This window comes from Sciurus carolinensis, chromosome 14, assembly GCF_902686445.1.
Source record: "Sciurus carolinensis chromosome 14, mSciCar1.2, whole genome shotgun sequence".
In the NCBI taxonomy this organism is placed as follows: domain Eukaryota; kingdom Metazoa; phylum Chordata; class Mammalia; order Rodentia; family Sciuridae; genus Sciurus; species Sciurus carolinensis.
The window spans coordinates 34,830,900-34,849,970 of NC_062226.1; the positions used below are offsets into that span (position 1 = coordinate 34,830,900).

Here is a 19,071-nt window from a genome sequence, read left to right on the forward strand (position 1 = left end):
TATTCTTGCATTACACTTAACTGCGCTCTTGGCAGCTACCCTCCTCTTGCTAAGAGTTACTGTCAGTTGCCTGGAGGTGACTTCAAAGGAGTCAGTATGATTTAGGTCCTCTCTGCTCCATCCCAGTCCTCACCTCCACCCCTTTTCTATTGCTGTCCTGGGATATGGCCATCTCGGGGCCATATCGTTAATGGCCACCTCAGGGAGGAGTGGACTGGAAGCAGTATTGGGCAGAGACAGCTGTGAGTGAGAGCCCATAATTGGGTAACAGGAGGACAAGTGAGATTTGGCACAGGCAAACAACAGGCAGAGCATGTTGGGAGAGGCCCACTTAATGCACAGAGACACTTGGAATTAGTTGTAAATTCTCTGGGAAGAGATCAAGGCAGCGGCATAAACAGCTCAATTAAACTGTCGGCTCAATGCTCAATGTGCTGTAATGGTCAAAACACAGCCTTTAATCTAGATATAGAAGATTATCTCCGGACCCTAATGAGATTCCTAAGATTAGTTGTACCTGATGTGGAGAGAATAGTGGCGGGGTCAGCGACACCATTGTGGGGGACAAGCTTGCATGTTGGCAGGATTGAGGCTTATGTGGAAGGGACTACCTGGAAGCCACAATCTCCATGGAGCCCTCTCCGGGTGCTGGGGAAACAGGAATGAATCACAATCTGCTTTCTCAATTTGAGAGACAAGGTCTGGGAACAGAACTAAAGAACACATCTGCTTTAAAAATACAGCAAGTCAAAACAGTATGGTACTGGCAGAAAAACAGATACATAGAACAGAATGGAGAGCCCAGGAATAAACTCAAGCAACCATGGTCAAGAAATTTGCAACAAGAACACACAATGGGGAGAGGATAGTTTCTTGGATAAATGATGCTGGGAAAACAGGATATCCATTTCAAAGAAGGAAAGGAACAGAGCGTGGTGGCACACACCTGTAATGCCAGCAGCTAGGGAGGCTGAGACAGGAGGATTGTGAGTTCAAAGCCAGCTTCAGCAACTTAGTGAGGCCCTAAGTAACTCAGTGAGACCCTGCCTCAAAATAAAAAATAAAAAGTACTGAGGCTCTAAGAATGGATTAAAGACCTCACCCTAAGGCCTGAAACTATAAAGTTCTTAGAAGAAAACCTCTTTGCTATTGGACTTGGTGATGATTTTTTTTTTTATATCATACCTAAAGCTCAGACCATAAAAGCAAAAATAAACAAGTGGGACTATATCAAACTAAAAAGCTTCTGCACAGTGAAGGAAACAAACAGCAAAACGAAAAGGCATGCTAGAGACTAGGAGAAAATATTTTCAAACCATATAGCTGATAAAGGGTTAATATTCAAACTATTAAGAAAACTAACACAACTCAGTTACAACAAAAAAAACTAACCTAAGTTAGAAAGGAGACAGAGGACCTAAATAGATTATTCACTAAAGAAGACAGAAAAAGAACCAACATATATAGGAAAAGGTGTTTCAAATCACTAATCAGCAAGGAAATGCAAAATAACATCACAATGAGATATTACCTCATTTTTGTTAGGGTAGCTATTAAAATATGATAAGAGGGCTGGGGTTGTGGCTCAGTGGTAGAGTGCTTGCCTGGCACATGTGAGGCACTGGGTTCGATCCTCAGCACCACATAAAAATAAATAAGTAAAATTAAGGTCCATCTAAGTTGTCCATCTACAACTAAAAATATTTTTTAAATGATAAGAGATAAGTGTTAGGAGAGCATGAAGAAAAGGAAACCTTTGTACATTGCTGATGGGAATGTAAATCAGTATAACCATTATGGAAAACAATATGGAGATTCCTCAAAAAAATTAAAAATAGAACTACCATATGACCCAGCCATCCCTCTGCTGGAATATACACAAAGGAAATAAAATCACCACTTTGTAAAGACATCTGCACTCCTGTGTTCTCTGCAGCATTTTTCACAATAGCCAAGATATGGAGACAACCCAAGTTTGTTGATAGATAATAAACTGTGATACACACACAATGAGATATTATTCAGTCTCAAAAAAGGAGATCCTGCCATTTGCCACAACGGAGAGGAACCAGAGAACATTATGCTAAGCGAAATACAATAGACATAGAAAGGATCCACACTGCATGATCTCCCTTATATGTGGAATCTTTTTAAAAAGTCAAATACATAGAAACAAAGCAGAAAGGCAGTGAGGGGTTGGAATGAGGAGACAGTTAAAGAGTGCAGCTGCCAAGGATGAATAAGTCTAAGAGATCCAATGTGCAGTATGAGGACTATAATAAATAACATTGAAGACTAGAAAATTGCTCTAAAAAGTGGATGTGTTAGTTTGCTTGACTTGTCTATAGTAATCATTTCACTATGTATATGTAGATCAAAACATCATATCCTGGGGTTGGGGATCTAACTCAGTCAGTAGAGTGCCTGCCTTGCACGCACAAGGCCCTGGGTTCAATTCCCCAGCACCGCAAACAACAACAACAACAACAACAACAAATCATATCATACGCCTTAAGTATCTACCTCTTTCCTGGCGAAATGCAGCTCCTCTGACATGGTCCCAACTCCAGGCTGACGGTAATAAGCAGGAGCACCTGGCTGAAGTGGCCAGAATTGGCAAGCTGTAGCCCCCCATGAATGATCTCAACCACTCACATTCATTTGTTCCATTCAACAGTTTTCACATGCCTGCCTGCCTACCTACCACGTGTCAGGCACCGTTCTGGGCACTAGACATAGGCAGTAAACAAAAGAGCCAAGATCCCTCTCCCATTATAGGATGAGACCAAAAAGTAAACAAGAAAAATAAGTATGCAGTTGGCAAAATGGGGTGTGCTACACTCAGACAAATAAGACAAAGAAGAGGGGGAACAGGCCTTGGCTAGGGACTGCAAGTTCCTTTCCCATGTTTTATAGCTCTTTGTCCCTTGTTCTGCCTTGTGCTTCTCTTGCCTTGCCTGCATCATTGCTATCTCAACTTCTCACTTTAGACCAAGAACTCCCCAAAGGCAATGACATGGCAGCTGCTTTTTCTGAACCTCTTCCAGTACCTGGAGGAAAGACAATGTCATTTATAGAGGCCCCCAAAATGGTGCTACCAACTTAACAGACTCATCTACCTCTTTTAGAAAACACCATTCAGTTAAGTCTGTTGAATGTTAACATCAGTCCCCTGTCTGTGTGCCAGGACCCAGGAGACAGAGAGCAGACAGTAGCTCTGTCTCTCACCAGTAATCACTCTTTAACCTATGCCTAGCATGTGTGAGACACTGGGTTTGATCCTCAGCACCACATAAAAATAAACAAATACAATAAAAGTATTCTATCCATCTACAACTACAAATTTTTTTTTTAAAAAAATGAGGTACCAGTCCCAACTGCGCTTCTGACTCGATCGCTCTCCTTCACTGCTCCCACTTTTTCTTCTAAAAAATGGGGCAGCTGGATCTCTGAAAGGACTGTCTCTGGTTCTAACCCTCTACTTTTCTGATCCTTCTCTGGCAAGTCTCTGGTTCTCTAAGCCATTGAACACATTGCCTCTTCAACATCTTCTTTAGGAATCGTTTCTGTTTCCTTTCAGGATGATTATTTCTGACTCAGTCTTGGAAGGTGTGTCTCTACAAGTTCCCAAAGGAAAACACCCATAGGGTTCTTGCCTGCTTGAAGTAAATACCACCTTAGGCCAGTCACCCCATATGTAACCTGGGAACAACACCAGATTGCAGGGATATTGAGGGGGGTTAATTATATACAGAGTGTTAAGGGGGTGAGCAGATACACAAGTACTCTGGAAGTTGTTGGCATAAAACCATAGCATTACAATAATTCTGGCTTACAAATTATAGCCCAGCTGAGGCATCACATGAGAAAGTGGGTCTGACCCTATGGCCTGCTGAAAGTGAAATGGAAAAAAATAAGCTGCGAAATGTATCTTCTCTTCCTAAATTTCTGGAAAAGGCAGAGATAACCCTTCCATGTGCAGCCCACATGCACGGAACAAGCTTCCAGTTCCTGGAGAGGATCTTCTTGTCCCAGGAACCCTGGCCCACTGCCAGGATCTAGCTGCTAGATGCTCCTCCTTCCAGAGCCTGGAAGCGGACAGGGGAAGGGAGGGAACTGGAGAGTATTCAGGCTGGATGACAGGTGGGGCTTAAGATGAGGATGTCCTTGCTTTTCAGGTTTTCTATAGGGGATAGAATTATCTATGCAGGATAATTAAGTGCTTATGTGGCAGAGCAGTGATTTAAAGGGTAATTTGAGATATTTAGGGATACCCCAAATAAGCATCTTATCCTGCAACTTTTGGGTCCTCTCCCTATCTCCCCCAGAATGCCTCCCCAACACTCACAACAGTTTTTGAGATTTTTTTCTCGAAATGCTAAGTAAATAGATTTCGGGTAAGAAGTTTATGATGCTTTCTGTGACTGTGCAGGGGTCACATAGTGGATTTGGAAAATTCTACTGGCCACAGAGGATGAGAGAGAGAGAAGTAAGTAGCTTGTACACTGAAGGAACATTTGCAATCAGTCTCATGGTATGACTCCGTAGGGCTGAGTACACAGAGTACAATCTTCAGAGTGAGACCCAAGTGGGAGTTCTGCCTCACCCCTGTGGTCTCAGGCCACAGTCTGAATAGGTTACAGAGAGAAGCAGAGGTAACCACTCTGGCCTTCCAGATCCAAGAAGTCTCAGACTGAGAGTCCGGCTTCAGCTCTATGAAGCCACTGGTCTTGCTGCCTGTCATGACAGGTCCCACTGTTCCTACAACAGGTTACAGGAAAAACATATTGCCCCAAGGTCCATCTATGATGTACAGAGAGCAGATGGAGAGTATGGATTTGGGGCATTGTTTTAGTAAATCAACTTGCTTAGCGAATTTTCATTCTCAGGTACCCACGTCTTAAGATCAAACTATATTCTGGGGCTTGAAGAGCCACATACCAAGTAGCACCAAGCCCTAGAGGCAGCTACCTTGATTTCAGGCAAGATTTTGGTCTCAACAGGGACCAAAATCCATCTCCAGTTTTCCACAGGAAAAGTTTCCCTGAACAAGCTGTGCACCTTTCAGCCTCGGTTTCCCCTCACTTTTAGTTTATAACCAAAGAATGGTCTGAAGTTGCACCATTATGGTGTCATCGGCTTGGAGAACTGGCATCCGAGCCCCTCATCTGTGTGCCTTTTCATGGCGCCTCAGTTTCTCCATCTATAAAATAAAGTCCCTGCAGCTCCTGCAACTCATTCCACCCGGTTGGCAGTGAACAGGGTTAAAGCCCCAACTTCCTCAGAGGTGAAAAGGTAAGCAAATATTCCCACCCTCCCTTAGCCTTGCTCTCCGATTGGTGCCCGGTCGGGTCCCCGCCGCCTATCCCGTCCGCATCCGTCATCTGGATTGGTAACACTCTCATTAGCATAAAGATTCCTCCAAAGACCCGGCGCACGGTGACTGAACCGGAGTCTCTGTCCCTTTAAGGAGGAGGACAGGCACTCTGTCCCTAAGGGTATTCGGCACCGCATTTCCTCTGTACAGGCCACGCTATAAACTAGAAAGGTCTAGTGTTAATCTCCACTACCGCCTCCCACTCCGACAGTGGGCATCCTTGGAGTGCACAGCCCTGGTCCCCAGGGACTGCAGATGGGTTTGGTCTCTGCGCGCTGCAGGGTCAGTCTGGCAACCTCTCGCCCGAGGCGGCAGCGGGCTGCTAACCAGGCAGAGCCCGCCGCAGAGCAGGACCTGGGCGCCCCAGGGCGCGACCCGGGGGTTGGCGCCGAGGCGGCCGCAGGAGGTGGCGCGTGTTGAAGGGGAGACGTGCACCCGCTGAGGACCCGGCGCAGGGAAGGCGGGGCTTGGGCAGCGGTCTGGCGGCCCTGCTCGCGGGACTGGGCGGGGCTGGGTCTGCGGGGGCGGGGGGCGGGGCGAGCGGGTCGGGGGCGGGGCCGAGGCGCGGGGCGGGCTCTGGCTGCCGAGTGTCACACACGCGGCGGCTCGGGAGGCGGCGGCAGCGGCAGCGGCAGCGGCAGGCGCCGCTGGGACGGGCACGGGCGCGCGGGCTCGGGCGGGCGCCGGCTGCCTCCCTCCTTCGCTCGCTCGCTCCCCGCCCGCTCTCTCGCTGGTGGCAGGGCCCGAGTCGCCGCAGCGGTCTCCGGAAGGCAGAAGCGGGGGCGGAGGACGCCAAGTTCTCGCAGCAGCTACAGATCCCTGCCGAGGCGGAGGCTTGTGGCTCCGACGGGGCAGGAGCGAGCTCCGCGGCGGTGCGCACAGTCAAAGCGTCTGCGTTGCGGGTCGCCCGGGCCTCTGCTCGCCGCGGTCGCGGGCTGGGACCTTATGAGAAGCGCCTGCGAGAGGCGCGAGATCCGAAGCCCGGGAGACGAGCGGCGGAGGCGGAGGGCGGTGCTGCAGCTGCTGAAGTCCGAGAGCAGCCTGCAGGAGGCGGCGGCGGCGAGAACTTGAACTTGGCGTCTGGAGTGGGCGCCCCGGACGCCCCCCGCCGGGGCCGGGGCGCCGAGGGACCTGGGCGGCAGCGTTGTCCCCCGAATGGCCGCGGCGGCGGACCGGGCTCCCGCGCCGCGGCCCTAGGTGGCCTCTCGCCATGGCCAAGTGGCTAAACAAGTACTTCAGCTTGGGGAACAGCAAGACCAAGAGCCCCCCGCAGCCACCGAGACCCGATTACCGCGAGCAGCGGCGCCGGGGCGAGCGGCCCTCTCAGCCCCCCCAGACCGTGCCGCAGGCAGCCTCAGCCACTTCGGCGTCCTGCGGTCCGGCCACCGCGTCCTGCTTCTCGGCCTCGTCGGGCTCATTGCCCGACGACAGCGGCAGTACGAGTGACCTCATCCGCGCCTATCGCGCGCAGAAGGAGCGCGACTTCGAGGACCCCTACAACGGGCCTGGCTCGTCGCTCCGCAAACTGCGCGCCATGTGCCGTCTGGACTACTGCGGCGGCGGCGGCGGGGAGCCCGGCGGGAGTCAGCGCGCCTTCTCCGCCTCGTCGGCGTCAGGAGCCGCGGGTTGCTGCTGTGCGTCCTCCGGCGCGGGCGCCGCCGCGTCCTCGTCTTCGTCCTCTGGCTCCCCACACCTCTACCGCAGCAGCAGCGAGCGGCGGCCGGCCACACCGGCCGAGGTGCGCTACATCTCTCCTAAGCACCGCCTCATCAAAGTAGAGAGCGCCGCCGCGGGTGGTGCAGTGGATTCCCCGGGGGGCGCCTGCTCCGGCGGCCGCACCTGGAGCCCGACGGCTTGCGGAGGCAAGAAGCTGCTCAACAAGTGCGCTGCCTCGGCTGCAGAAGAGAGTGGGGCCGGCAAGAAGGACAAGGTAAGGTGCTCCTCGGCCTCTCCCGAGGTTCTCGGAGACGCTGTGCGCACGGGGAAACCGAGGCACGGCGCCGGTACCTAGACCCTACATAAACTTCGGCCTAGATCTCCGGCGCTGCCACTAGATTCTGCCCACTCCCTCCCGCATTCTCCCAGGTGGTTTGTCTGACACCGTGTCTCCCACAGCTCTAGCGAGGGAGCCCCGCCCAGCCTTGGCCAAGGAAGAGACACCCAGCCAGCCCTTCCGGCTCCCGAGGAAAAGTCCGAGAGCCAGGGCTATCACGGATCCTCAGTTACGCTTCTCTCCCCCAGGCTTCCTCCTCCAACACACTCACGATTTGTGGATGGAAACAAGTCCAGAAACGGGATTCGCTCTATAGTAGGCAGTATTCTTAGGGGCAGATCCGGACCTGAACATGTATATGTAAATTCTTCTAAGCGCCCCACCCTCCATGCCTTGTTTCCAAAGCAGGGCGTCCTTTTGTATTGGAGCCACACTGGGAACCCCCCAGGCGTGCCTTTCCGCTCGAAATGTGCGCTGCCTCCAAGAGTGCTCCACAATCTCAATTCCTCTCCCAGCGGATTCGAGGGGATCCGCCTGTCAGGCCGCCTGAAAGGAGACCCACCCCTCCTACCTCACCTTCCTTCCTGACCCCATCCCCACAGTTAGATCCCAGGGAGGAGGGGGTCTTTGTGGTAACCCCATTCCTAATACATCAGGCCATCTTAATCCACGCCCCCCTTGAAGGAGGCGAGTTAATTACATTCAGACTCAGCCCCCTCCTTCCCCTTCACACTCCTGAGGCCTCCTTCCCCCTAAAATAGTACTTGTTCTGTCTACTTCTGGTGGAAGGCAGTGTTTCGATGGAATCTGAGGCCCAGTGGCAGAGTCCACTCCTTCGGGCAGGGTTGCTTGACTGTCAGGCCCCTGCTCTCTTGTTCTCCCCCCACCATTCTTCTCCCAAAGGTAAACTTTTGCTCAGTTTGGGTTGATAAAAAGTCTGAGTTCCTCTTAGACTGGATGTCTGGACAGGAGGGAGACAGGCTGCTACCTGCCAGCTGGTGCTTAGAAAGAGATCTTTTTGTTTTCTCTGAGGGAGGAGTAAGGGGATGCCCTCTTAATTTTTCTGCCTGCTCTCCTTTCTGCAGTGTCCTGGAATATTCTCTCCCCTGCTTGTTCTGCCCAGGGCTGGTGGCATGGGCAATCAGAGTACCCCACCTTTCCCTGGAGCAGTTTGGGAATACACCTCAGAAGCTTAAACTCTGGGCTTCTCAAGCACCCAGGATACCACATCTAAAAGACAATGAGCTGGGAGCCAGGTGGCCACCCGGGCACTGCCTTGGTGAGGAGGGAGATGTCTCTGGGAGCCACTGGTTGATCTAACAGGAAAACACTGAAGAGGTTCCTTGCAGTCTTATGTATGGCCCAAACTTGCCTTGATACACAGACTGAAAGACCCTGGAGTTTCGGGGTACAGAAGGCATGAGAAAGCACTTCCAGAGCTTGCAGCTGACTGCTGGACTCCTTCCATCCCCTTCTTACCCACAGTCACCAGCCAGCAGAGCAGATCTCCTTCCTTTCCCTCTGCTAGTGGCTCTGCCTCTCACTAAAGTCCTTCTTTTGTGGCTTTTAAAACTTAAGTAAACATTCTTTCCCAATTACATTTAAGACTGTTTCAAATACTTAGGAATAATGTGTTTTGTAGCTAGAATGTCAAGTGTGTTTGAGACCTGACCTCATTCTATCACCAGATATTTCTTGTGAGTCTTCTCTGTGTCCTCCCTGCCAGGTGCTGGAGTGGGGTCCCTTGTAGAGCTGATGTCCACAACGAATGCTGTGACGGGGGCTGTCATGCCAGGCTGAATGCTGTGATGAGACCTAGTGTTACAGGGGTCAGCAAGGGCACTTCAGAGGTAGGACCTTCAGTGAGTAAGAGGAATAGGGATCATGGATGAGTTGGTACTTTTAGAGACCTGCACATAAAGTCCCTTGTGATTGGGCAAGACGCTAGAGAGGCAGCAGGGGCCAAGGGCAGTGCCAGGGGTGGGGGTCCTTGTAAATCAAGGTCAGTGAGAGCCAGTGGATGGATTTGGCTACTGGGGTGACATGATCAGCTCAGATATGACTTTTTGAAACCAATTTTCTGGGCTCCTTTTCATTTACTGGATTGTGACTTGGAATTCTTTGATCTTTTAAGAAGTTGGCCCTCTCAGGAGATGGGGATTGCAGTTACCAGGTGTTTTTCTACTGAGGAGGAAAGGAGGCAGCTGGGTAGGGAGGAGGCTACAAGGGAGGGTCTGCAAGGCTAGGGCAAGGCTTGCTCTCTTACTTTAGAATTTGCATTCTGACAAGTTCCCTACTGATCTTTGGCTGCCGATCCTGGGACCACACTTTGAGAAGCACTGATGCAGCCATGGCTTCTCTCCTTACCTCTCTGTCTGGGTCTTCTGACCTCGGCCACTTTGAGATGCAGAGCGTCCAGATGCCCTGTCTCTGTGTGTGGCCACCACCCCCACCACATTAGACAGTCAGGAGACAGTCTGTTTTTCACATTACTTCCAGCCAGACAGCTTTGGAAGGTCAGGCACACTGTCCTGAATACCCCAGAGCCTTCCTTCTGCCCCCCTACCCATGGATCCAGGAAAACCCACTTAACCTCCTGTCAGCCCAGCTTTCTTTGATGAGTTCTTAGAGTATTGGATGAGCCCATCAGGCCTGGTGAGTGCCCCCTGTGTGCCAGGATTTATTGGTTTTAGCATCAGGCCTGAGTTAAGAGTTACTAAGGTGTGGAGTGACCCTGTTGATTTGCAGATTCTTCTAGTGCTGCACCCCACTACAGTTTACCTTTTGGGGCCCCCATTCCTGCTTCCTTCAGTTCCTGTGCCACCATCTTAAGCATCCACCTGCTCTCCCAGGTGAGTCCTGGGGCACATCCACCTTGTCACATCTCCACCAGCATTCAGTCTGGGGCCTTTCCCTTTAGAGTCACTTGGAAGAGAGACTGTTTACTGTGCTAGTTCCTCCTCATATAAGTAACCCAGGTTTTAGCCAGCACTTGCTTTGTGCTCAGAGATAATCTTGGTACAAGTGTAAGCCAAGAAAAGAGAGCATGAGCAATGCAGAATACACGACAGAAATCTCTGGCCTGAGCCTCTGGAGGAAGTCGAGGTGTCTTTCCAGCACTCATTTCCCTGTGTTTTTGTCTTTGAGTATTTTGAGGGGTCTTCATTTCAGAGGTAACTTTAAACTGAATTCAGAGACAAGTGGTATTGCACTGCAGGGGAAGGGGTGACAGGCTGCAGAGTACCCATATCAGGCTAAGTGTGTACCTGTGTGCATGTAGGTGTTTGCACATGGGGGGTACATACATGTGCATGGACATATATCAAACCCTAAAATATGATATATTCTTGGAAACCAGAGCTTTCATGTTGTGGGCCTTGCTTGGGATGACAATGTGAGAGAGGTGAGGTCTGAAGCTTGGACCCCACAGGGTAGTCCCTGCAGACTGGTGAGCCAGAGAAGGGATGTGCTCAGAGCCATGACTGAGGAACATCCCAGCCTCTAAACAGTTGCCAAAATCTGGAGGAAATGGAGCCAGAATTGGTGCAATTGTGCTGTCGTTCAGATGAGAGATGCCGAGGGCCTTAGCTCCTGGGAAAAGAATACAGAACTGCAATAGAAATAGCATTCCTTCAAGTTGTGCTTTATTGAAGGAAAAAAAAAAAGATGACAAAAAATACCACTTACTTGATGGGACTCCTTTGGTGCAGCCAAACAGGGCTCATCCAGTTACGTTTTCTGCCGAAGTCTTGTTTCTTTTATTATAATTAAATAAATGTTTCCACCACAACTGAGAAAGTCAAGATGCATCATGATATCACTTTTCCTGGGTTTTAAATACATGCTAATGTGTACCAACGCTTGAGATTTTGTCAGCATCCACAAAGTTGAGTTAAATAACACGTTTTCCATAGTTACGGAGTAAATAGTATCATGTCTAACTGTTTTTTTTTTTTTTTTTAAACATCTAGTGAAGTTCCTGAGCTGCCTGCTAGACAAGGGGAACTCAGAGGGAAATATGTGGTAGCCAACTTTCCAAAGGCTGGAGCTTCGCAGTTTGTAGTTGAATATAGTCAGCTCTGCATCCCGAGGTTCTGCCTCTACAGATGAAACCAACTGCAGACCAAAATTATTTGAAAAAAAAATATAGAATTTTTTTCTTTGTCATTCACAAAACAATATAGTATAACTACTATATTCATAGCATTTACATTGTATCAGGTATTATAAGTAATGCAGAAACAACTTAAAATATACCAGAGGATGTACATATGTTATATACAAATCCTATGCTGTGTCATATAGGGCACTTGAGCATTCTTGGTTTTTGATGTCTGAAGAGGACCTGGGAACCTGTACCCCATAGATATCAAGAAACAGCCTATAAGCTTGTCTATTCAGTGAGATTCTGTCACAACCCAGGAAGAATCAGGAGAGAATGGTGTTCAAGGGCTCGGAGGACCTGAATGCTATTCAGTGAAGGAGACTGTCAGGAGAAGGGGACATCTGAACTGTCTCAGGCATGGGGATCCCCAGGCAGGGAAGTGTGAAAGAGGGCTGAAGGCTTGGGAGACAGTGGTGGCAATAAGGAAGGTGCAGAGGAATTTGGAGCCCACAGGGAAGAACATGTCCCTTGCACCTTGTTGGGGAGTTGTGACCATTTGGTTTTTTTCACATAAAATCGTTGATGTCAAGTTTGATGGAAGCCAGGGTCCAATATCAGTTGTCAGTCGTTCTCATTTGCTAAACAGCCACATGCTCATATTCTCCAGTGTTTTAAATGTCCTTGTTGGCAGGCTGGGGATCTAGCCCAGTGGTAGAACTCTTGCCTCACACGCAAGGTCCTGGGTTTGCTCTCCAGCACTGCAGCATCAACAATTAAGAAAGAAAGAAAAAGTCTCTATTGGAGAAAGTTAAGAGAGCTGGCAGTGGTGGGCAGTGGTGGTGCCTGCCTGTACTTGCAGTGACTCAGGAGGCTGAGGCAGGAGGATCACAAGGTGAAGGCCAGTCTCAGCAACTTAGAGACCCTGTGTCAAAATAAATAGGTCTGGGAACATGGTTCACTGGTTAAGCACCCTGGTTTCAATCCCCCATACTGGATAAAGGAAGAGTTAGGACCAAACTTGATAGCTGTGGTTTGGCTTGGGGATACTTTCCCCTTTGATGTCCTCACCCTTGAGAGTAGTGTGAGAGAAGTGGGGCATATCAAATCCATTGATTGATTGATTTCTCCAAAAGGGAAATATATTCTCCAGACATTCTAACCACTTAGTTGATCATTTCAGTCCTCACAGTCAGGCTAGGTAGTGGGTCTCAGTACTGTGCCAGCTGTTGCTGCATGACAGGTCACCCCAAACTCAGGTTTTAAACCAGAGGGCACCAGACCTCTTAAAGGGCCAGGGTCGATAGTAAATGTTTTCAGGTCTCTGACTCCATAACTACTGGTCAGCTCTACCTTTGTAATTTGGAAGCAGTCACAGACAATACATTAACTAGTGGGAAGCTGTGTTCCAGTAAAACTTTATTTACAAAAACAGGCAGCTGGCCCAAGGGCTGCAGTTTTCAACCCAACCTTTAAACAATAAGTTTATATTTGTGGTCCACGAACTGCACATCTGAGTAGCTTTCCTGGGCTCAGCTGGGCTTGCTCAGGCCAGGGGGTCCTGGCTTGGCTTTCTTACACGTTTGGCGGGCTGATTAGGATGGCCTTGGGCTGCGGCAATTCAGCTCTGTTCCATGTGGTCCCTCATCCTTCAGCAAGTGTTCATGTGGTGGCAGAGTTCCAGGAAAGGGCAGAAGCCCATATGGATATTTTGTTCTTTCTTTCATTGGAGTTATTTCTTTTTCTTTTTCTTTTCTTTCCTTCCTTCCTTCCTTTATCCTTTCTTTTTCTGGTACTGGGAATTGAAGCCAGGGGCGCTTTGCCACTGACTACATTCCTGGCCCTTTTTATTTTATTTTTTTGAGACAGCATCTTGCTTAGTTGCCCAGGCTGGCCTTGAGCTCCTGCCTCAGCCTTCTAAGTACTAGGATTACAGGCATGCGCCACTGCACCCTTCAGGTTTCTTGAGGTTCCAGACTGGCGTACTGTTCTTTCTATTGTGTGCTATTGACCGAAGCAAATCACCGTTCAAGTGCAGGATTCCAGGAGAGAGGAACTGAAGAGTCCCAGGGCAAAGGGCAGGGATACATGCAAGTCATTAATGGTGGTATTCATCTACTGCAGGTAATATCCCTTCTTATGGATAAAGAAACCAAGGTTTAGAGAAGTTAATGACATACCTAATGTCACGCAGCTCCAAGTGACAGAACAGACTCTCGTCTGTGCAGTCCGTGGTACACCTGTATGCTTCTCACTGATTAGTTCCACTGCTTTCCATGGTGGTGATGGTAGTAGAGGCTGTGCTGTTTACTAAGGTGTGTTGTGTGTCCCCTTCTCCTCTACTTACCTTTCCTTCTCTGCATCCCTCAGCCTGATTGCCTGCTTCAGCACCCCTAGGAGAGCCCCAGCACTGGCTTCTCTCTCTCCCCATCTGCCTTGGAGTTCTATAAAGGAGATGTTAATGCAGCACTGGAATTATTTTATAGCAAAATTCTGCACACAGAGTTGGCACATCCCAAAGGACAGCTGCACAAAACATGTGTCTTGTAACTGTCATGTCTTCTCATTCTAACACCGAGTGTTCCCTCCCTCCAAGGATTGGCCAGGCTGCATGAGCTCTGTTTTAAGAAAAGAACTGGTGGTACCTTGGCTCTTATCCACAAGGAACTTCAGTTTCCTTGAAGGAGATCAGGTGACCATCCTCTCTAATCTGACAATCACAGAACATGACTGATTACCCTGGGATATAACCCCCAAGACTTGACCCCATCCTCTCCCTGCCCCCAAAGCTTTTCTGAACCATTAAATTGGCTTTAAAAGGCAAATCTGAAACAGGTGTGTTTTCCTCGAGTCATTCAGCAGAGCCCTCCCCTCCTGAGTTTAGCATGTGCTGGGAGAGCCAAGGAGGGGTGGTGGCCTGTGGGGAAAGGGGTAGGTCATGTTTGGACCTATAAAATAAACTAGGGCTTGCGACTTTGCAGCCAAGAGCTGGGCTGCTGACTAGCTGACTGATGGTGGCACACCCCACTGGCCTTCTGGGCCTGGGGAAAGTGTTGGGGTTGTGTTTCCTGCAGGGCAGAGATTGAAATTTGACTCCAGGAGGCTGCAGTGCCCTCTGACCTGGTGACTTCTGTTTGGCCTGTGCTGACTGAGGAATTGCTATCTCAGGCCACTGTTAGGAGCTGGGCAGGTACACAGAGGAACTGGGCATCCCACAAGGAGCTTATCCTCTGGTTGGGGACTCAGGAGCCAGGATTGGAACACAGATCTATGTGGCAGAATTTATGTATAGGCAAAGTCACTTGGGTGAACTGAGAGCCATTCTGGCCCAGATGCCGTTCTGGGCAGGGACTTGATTCCGTGAAGTCAGAGAAGAAGAAGGGTGAGGATGAAGTTTGTTTCAAAACTGAGGAAATCTGGAAAGACTTCTCTGAGGAGGAGGCATTCATGTAAAGAAAGAATTGTCACTTGAATTAAGGGAACTTTCCACAATAATATTGGTTATATATTTCCATTGCACGTTTTTTGAGCCAGCTGATGTTCTGTGTGCTTTATATGTAACTCTTACTCCTCGCCACACTCCTTTGAGGTAGGTGCTACTATTATTCTCACTTTTACATAAGAGAAAACTGAGGCACAGAGAGGTTTAGTAATTGGTCTGACGTTATCCAGCCAATAAGTGGTAGAGATGAGATTAGAAACTGGGTCTGGAGTCCGTTTTTAACCACTGTGCCACATCACCTCAAACTACACAATCTTCTGCCAGAATTTTCTCTCCATTATTTGTGACTTGACTTAATCTTTGTAAACATCCCCTCTGTTGGCATTGTAAGAGTGACTGATTCCTACGTTTACGTAAGTATTCCACAAAGGGTGCTTTTGCAGCTGTAATTCATTTGCTTCTCAGAACTACTTCCAGGTACTGGAATCCTCCTGTACAGATGGAGTCTTCGTGAAGGGGCAGGTTCTGGCAGAGCCAGCAGCCAGGCTGTCAATGTGGTGTTGAGTCCAGTGCCCCTTGTGCTGGGTGTTGGGTAGGTGGTTCATCTAGAGCTCCAGTCCACAGGAAGGGTGACAGCCTGATTGAGTTCCGTTTCTTTCTGTTTTGATCCTGAAATGCTTTGCTCAGACTATTAAGGTGCAATGACAGAGACCCTTGCTTCCACAATGGAATTTTCCTTCTCTTCCTGTTTGGTATTTTCCAGTAATATTTCTATTAATGTTTCACTTTCAGAGGCACTAACTTCCTGAGAGTTTGAGCTTTCTCAACTGCTGAGCCAGGAAGGACTAAATTTTCCTTCCAATCATTCAGTTCCTTTCCATTTTCTCCAAGGGGAGTTCTCTGGGTTTCCCATTATGCCATAAAGGAAGGATCCTGGAGGTGGGTCTAGGGATGGAGAGAGAATTAGTCAGGGCCCTGGGGAATGACTCAGCCCAGTGTTTTCCAAGCAGCACTTAATAGCAGTGGCCAGAAAGGGGCTTCCCAAGACTAAAGTGGGGGAGACATGGCTTGACAGGTCAGGGAGGTGGGCCCTCTGGGTCGTATCTTTTAGGCTGGACACAGAGTCTTCAACTGAGCCACCAGAGCCTGTGCCAAGTCCACTCTCACTGATTGATTTATTCCTCCGGTAGGTGTTGCTGAGAGCCTGCTGTGTGCTGGGTGTTCTTTCAAGGTGCTGGGGCCACAACAGTGAACAAACCCATGAGAAGTCCGGCTCCCCTTAGTTTGCAGGCTCAGCTTATCAGGGACTGTGACTCTGGAGACAGGATAGAGGTTAAATGGCCCAAGTGTGGGTGACCAGCTGTTTCTTATGGTGCTCAGAGAGGGCTTTGCTGAGCCTGGGCTGGCGTGAGCCCCATGGCTCTCCAAGATAGAGGGAAGAGCCAGGCAGAAGCCCAAGGTGGCAGAGGTGAGAGCATGGAGGGGTTGTCCCAGGAGCATCGTGTCCCTGAGCCTGAGCAGGGCAGGTGAGGGTGAGAAGTGGGGCCCTATAGGCAAGAAAGAGGTCTTTCACCTGAACTGTGTGTTGGAGCTGGAAGGTTCCAAGCAGAGCCACATGACCTGACTCAGGTTTTAGAAAGCTCGCTCTGGCTGTCTAGTGAGGAACAGTGGAGGGGACAAGCAGGGAGACCTCTGGAACTGGGGACTCTCAGTTGGGGATGAGAGGCCAGATTTGGGCTGTCCTAAAGGTGGGGCCATAGGGTCTCCTGACAGATGAGCTGTGAGAGAGTGGGAGGGAGATGAACAGCCAGGAAGATGAGTGACTTTGGTTGGGATGGGGAGGGCTCAAGAGCAGAAGTCACAACTCAGCTGAAGGAGTTGGCAGAGAGGGATGCTCTCTGCCCTCCAGGGCTGTGAGGTCCCTGAGGACCCAGCAAATACATGAAGAAACAGGAAACCACCAGGAAGAGGAGGCCACATGAGGAGGGGAGGGGCAGAACCTGGACAGGAGGGATCCCATCCATAGCGACCGAGATTGGAAGGGGGTGCCACTGTGTGCACTCAGGTGTTGCCAGGCCCTGGTGCGTGCTGGGGTGTAACTGCAGGGGCAGAGGAAGGTGACAAGAGGCTGGGCGCCACCTCTCTGAGGTTACTCCAATATTCCAAATTCAGGAGGCCGCACGCTCTGTTTTGTGGCTGAGCTGGACACTCCCAGGTTAAGGGTGAGTGCCGGGGTTACATCTCAGGGACAGGTCGGGAGCTGCCAGTTACACCATGCAGAGCATCTCAGGGCAACCCCTTCAGATTGCTGGGAAAGTTCTCCCTTATCTGGGGTTCATGGGACACCAGCTACAGGGAGGAGACAAACAGCCGGGGGGAATGGGCCTCTCCGGGTTTCCCCAGCCAGGTGGAATTCTAAAAATGAAAATGACCAGAACGTTGACAGCGAAACGTCACCGTTTTTGTTGGACTTGTTGGTCTTGCACTCCCAGAAAGCCAGACGGCCCTGTGATCCCTCTGGTGCATTCCAAAGCTGCAGCATGTGATCTTGGGACCACGTGGCGTTGTGGGAATGGTGCAGCCCCTACCTGCCCCTTCCGTGTGGGCTGCCTTGGCTGCGCTCAGCCCTTCTCAGGAAGGGACAGGCTCAGGTACTGAGGTGAATTGCAGTCTCAAGGGTGACCTCCTCCCCTCCTTTACAACAAGAGTAAGCTGAATCTGCTGCAGAAAATACAGATGAGCAAAACTAAAATAGAAACCAACCCTAATTGCGTAATTCAAAGACATCACTGGTAGCATCTCTAAGTGTTTTTCCAGCTTGCTTTTTTCCCCCTGAGTATGTATCCATCTTTCCCTTGACAAAAATTAAGTAATACGGTGTATTTTTCTCGAAGCCATGGAATGAAGTCTACGTTATCTTATAAACATCTAACAGCAGCAATTTAATGGCTGAATATTTTGGCTCTCCCTCATATTCGCTAATTGAGTGGCACTGTAATGAACATCTTTGTAACCTAATTCTTTACACGGGTCTGGGATTATTTCCCTGGGATTGAACCTGAGGAGGAGAATTGTTGGGTAAGATGTTAAAGATTTTGATATGTGTTTTCAGATATGTGTTCTGGAAAGGCTTTACAAATTGATGCCTATTCCACTCTTCTCTCACAACACTGGGGATTCTAATGCAATTTGGTTTAATTTGCAATTTCTTGGATTACAGTGCATATGCGCATTGACCATTTGTGTTACTTTAGTAAAATTGTTTGCTTGTATCTTCTACACTTTGTACGGCAGTTTTTTGTTTATTTGTTTGTTTTTTATATTGGGTCGAACACCTCTTCGTGGATTAAAGACGGCAGCCCCTTGCCTGCCCTTTGGGTTGCAGAATGTTTTTTAAAGTTTGCAATTTGCCTTTTGGTTCTGTGTCTGGTGGTAGCTGATGCTTGCAGTGCATGATTTTCTATTGTTAAATCAATCTTAGTGTTCTTCATGATTTCTTGCAGGTGCTGCTTAGAAAATTCTTCACTCCCCAATATTTATTCCAGCATATTCTTTTAATACTTTGATGGTTTCTTTCCTTTTGCATTGAAGAGGTTTTTTGTTTGGTTTGGTTGTTGTTGTTGTTTTTTAGTTAGTTTTATTTACTTATTTATCTTGGTACTGGGATTTGAACCCAGGTTGTCTTCCACTGAGCTATATCCCCCATCCTGTTTTATTTTGAGGCAACAGAGTCTTGCTCAACTGCTGAGAGTCTCACTAAGTTGTTGAGGCTGGCCTCGAATTTGTGATCCTTCTGCCTTAACCTCCTGAGTCTCTGGGATTACAGGCATGCCTCACCACACCTGGCTACACTGAAGTTTTAAACTGTTGGTAGTCAGATCTCCGGGTATGAGGTAGGGCATAGTGTATTTTTCTGGACGGCTTCTCTTTGCTTACTCTAGATCTGCCTGTATTTCTTTAAGTGCCTCTTTAGACTTAAATATTTTGACTCTGTCTCGCCCTGACTGTGTTTAGGTCTCATTGGTGATTATGATAATGATGACGAAGCCTTGTCTTTATAAAATGATAGCTTTCCTCCGCAGATACTCATGCACTTTATTACATGGCTCCTGACACCTGAGGGAAATAACCAGGTATTAGCACTTCATCTTTGGATG

At 49.0% G+C, this 19,071-nt stretch overlaps 1 protein-coding gene across 1 annotated transcript in view; it reads left to right on the plus strand.

Moving 5' to 3' along the window:
* The first annotated feature begins 6,546 nt into the window (after positions 1-6,546).
* Positions 6,547-19,071, plus strand: part of Shb (SH2 domain containing adaptor protein B) — a 131,053-nt gene continuing 118,528 nt past the window's right edge. The window contains exon 1 of the mRNA XM_047525403.1: positions 6,547-7,307. Within this exon, the coding sequence (XP_047381359.1) occupies positions 6,588-7,307 (720 nt within the window). The 5' untranslated portion in view covers positions 6,547-6,587. The remainder of the gene's footprint in view (positions 7,308-19,071) is intronic.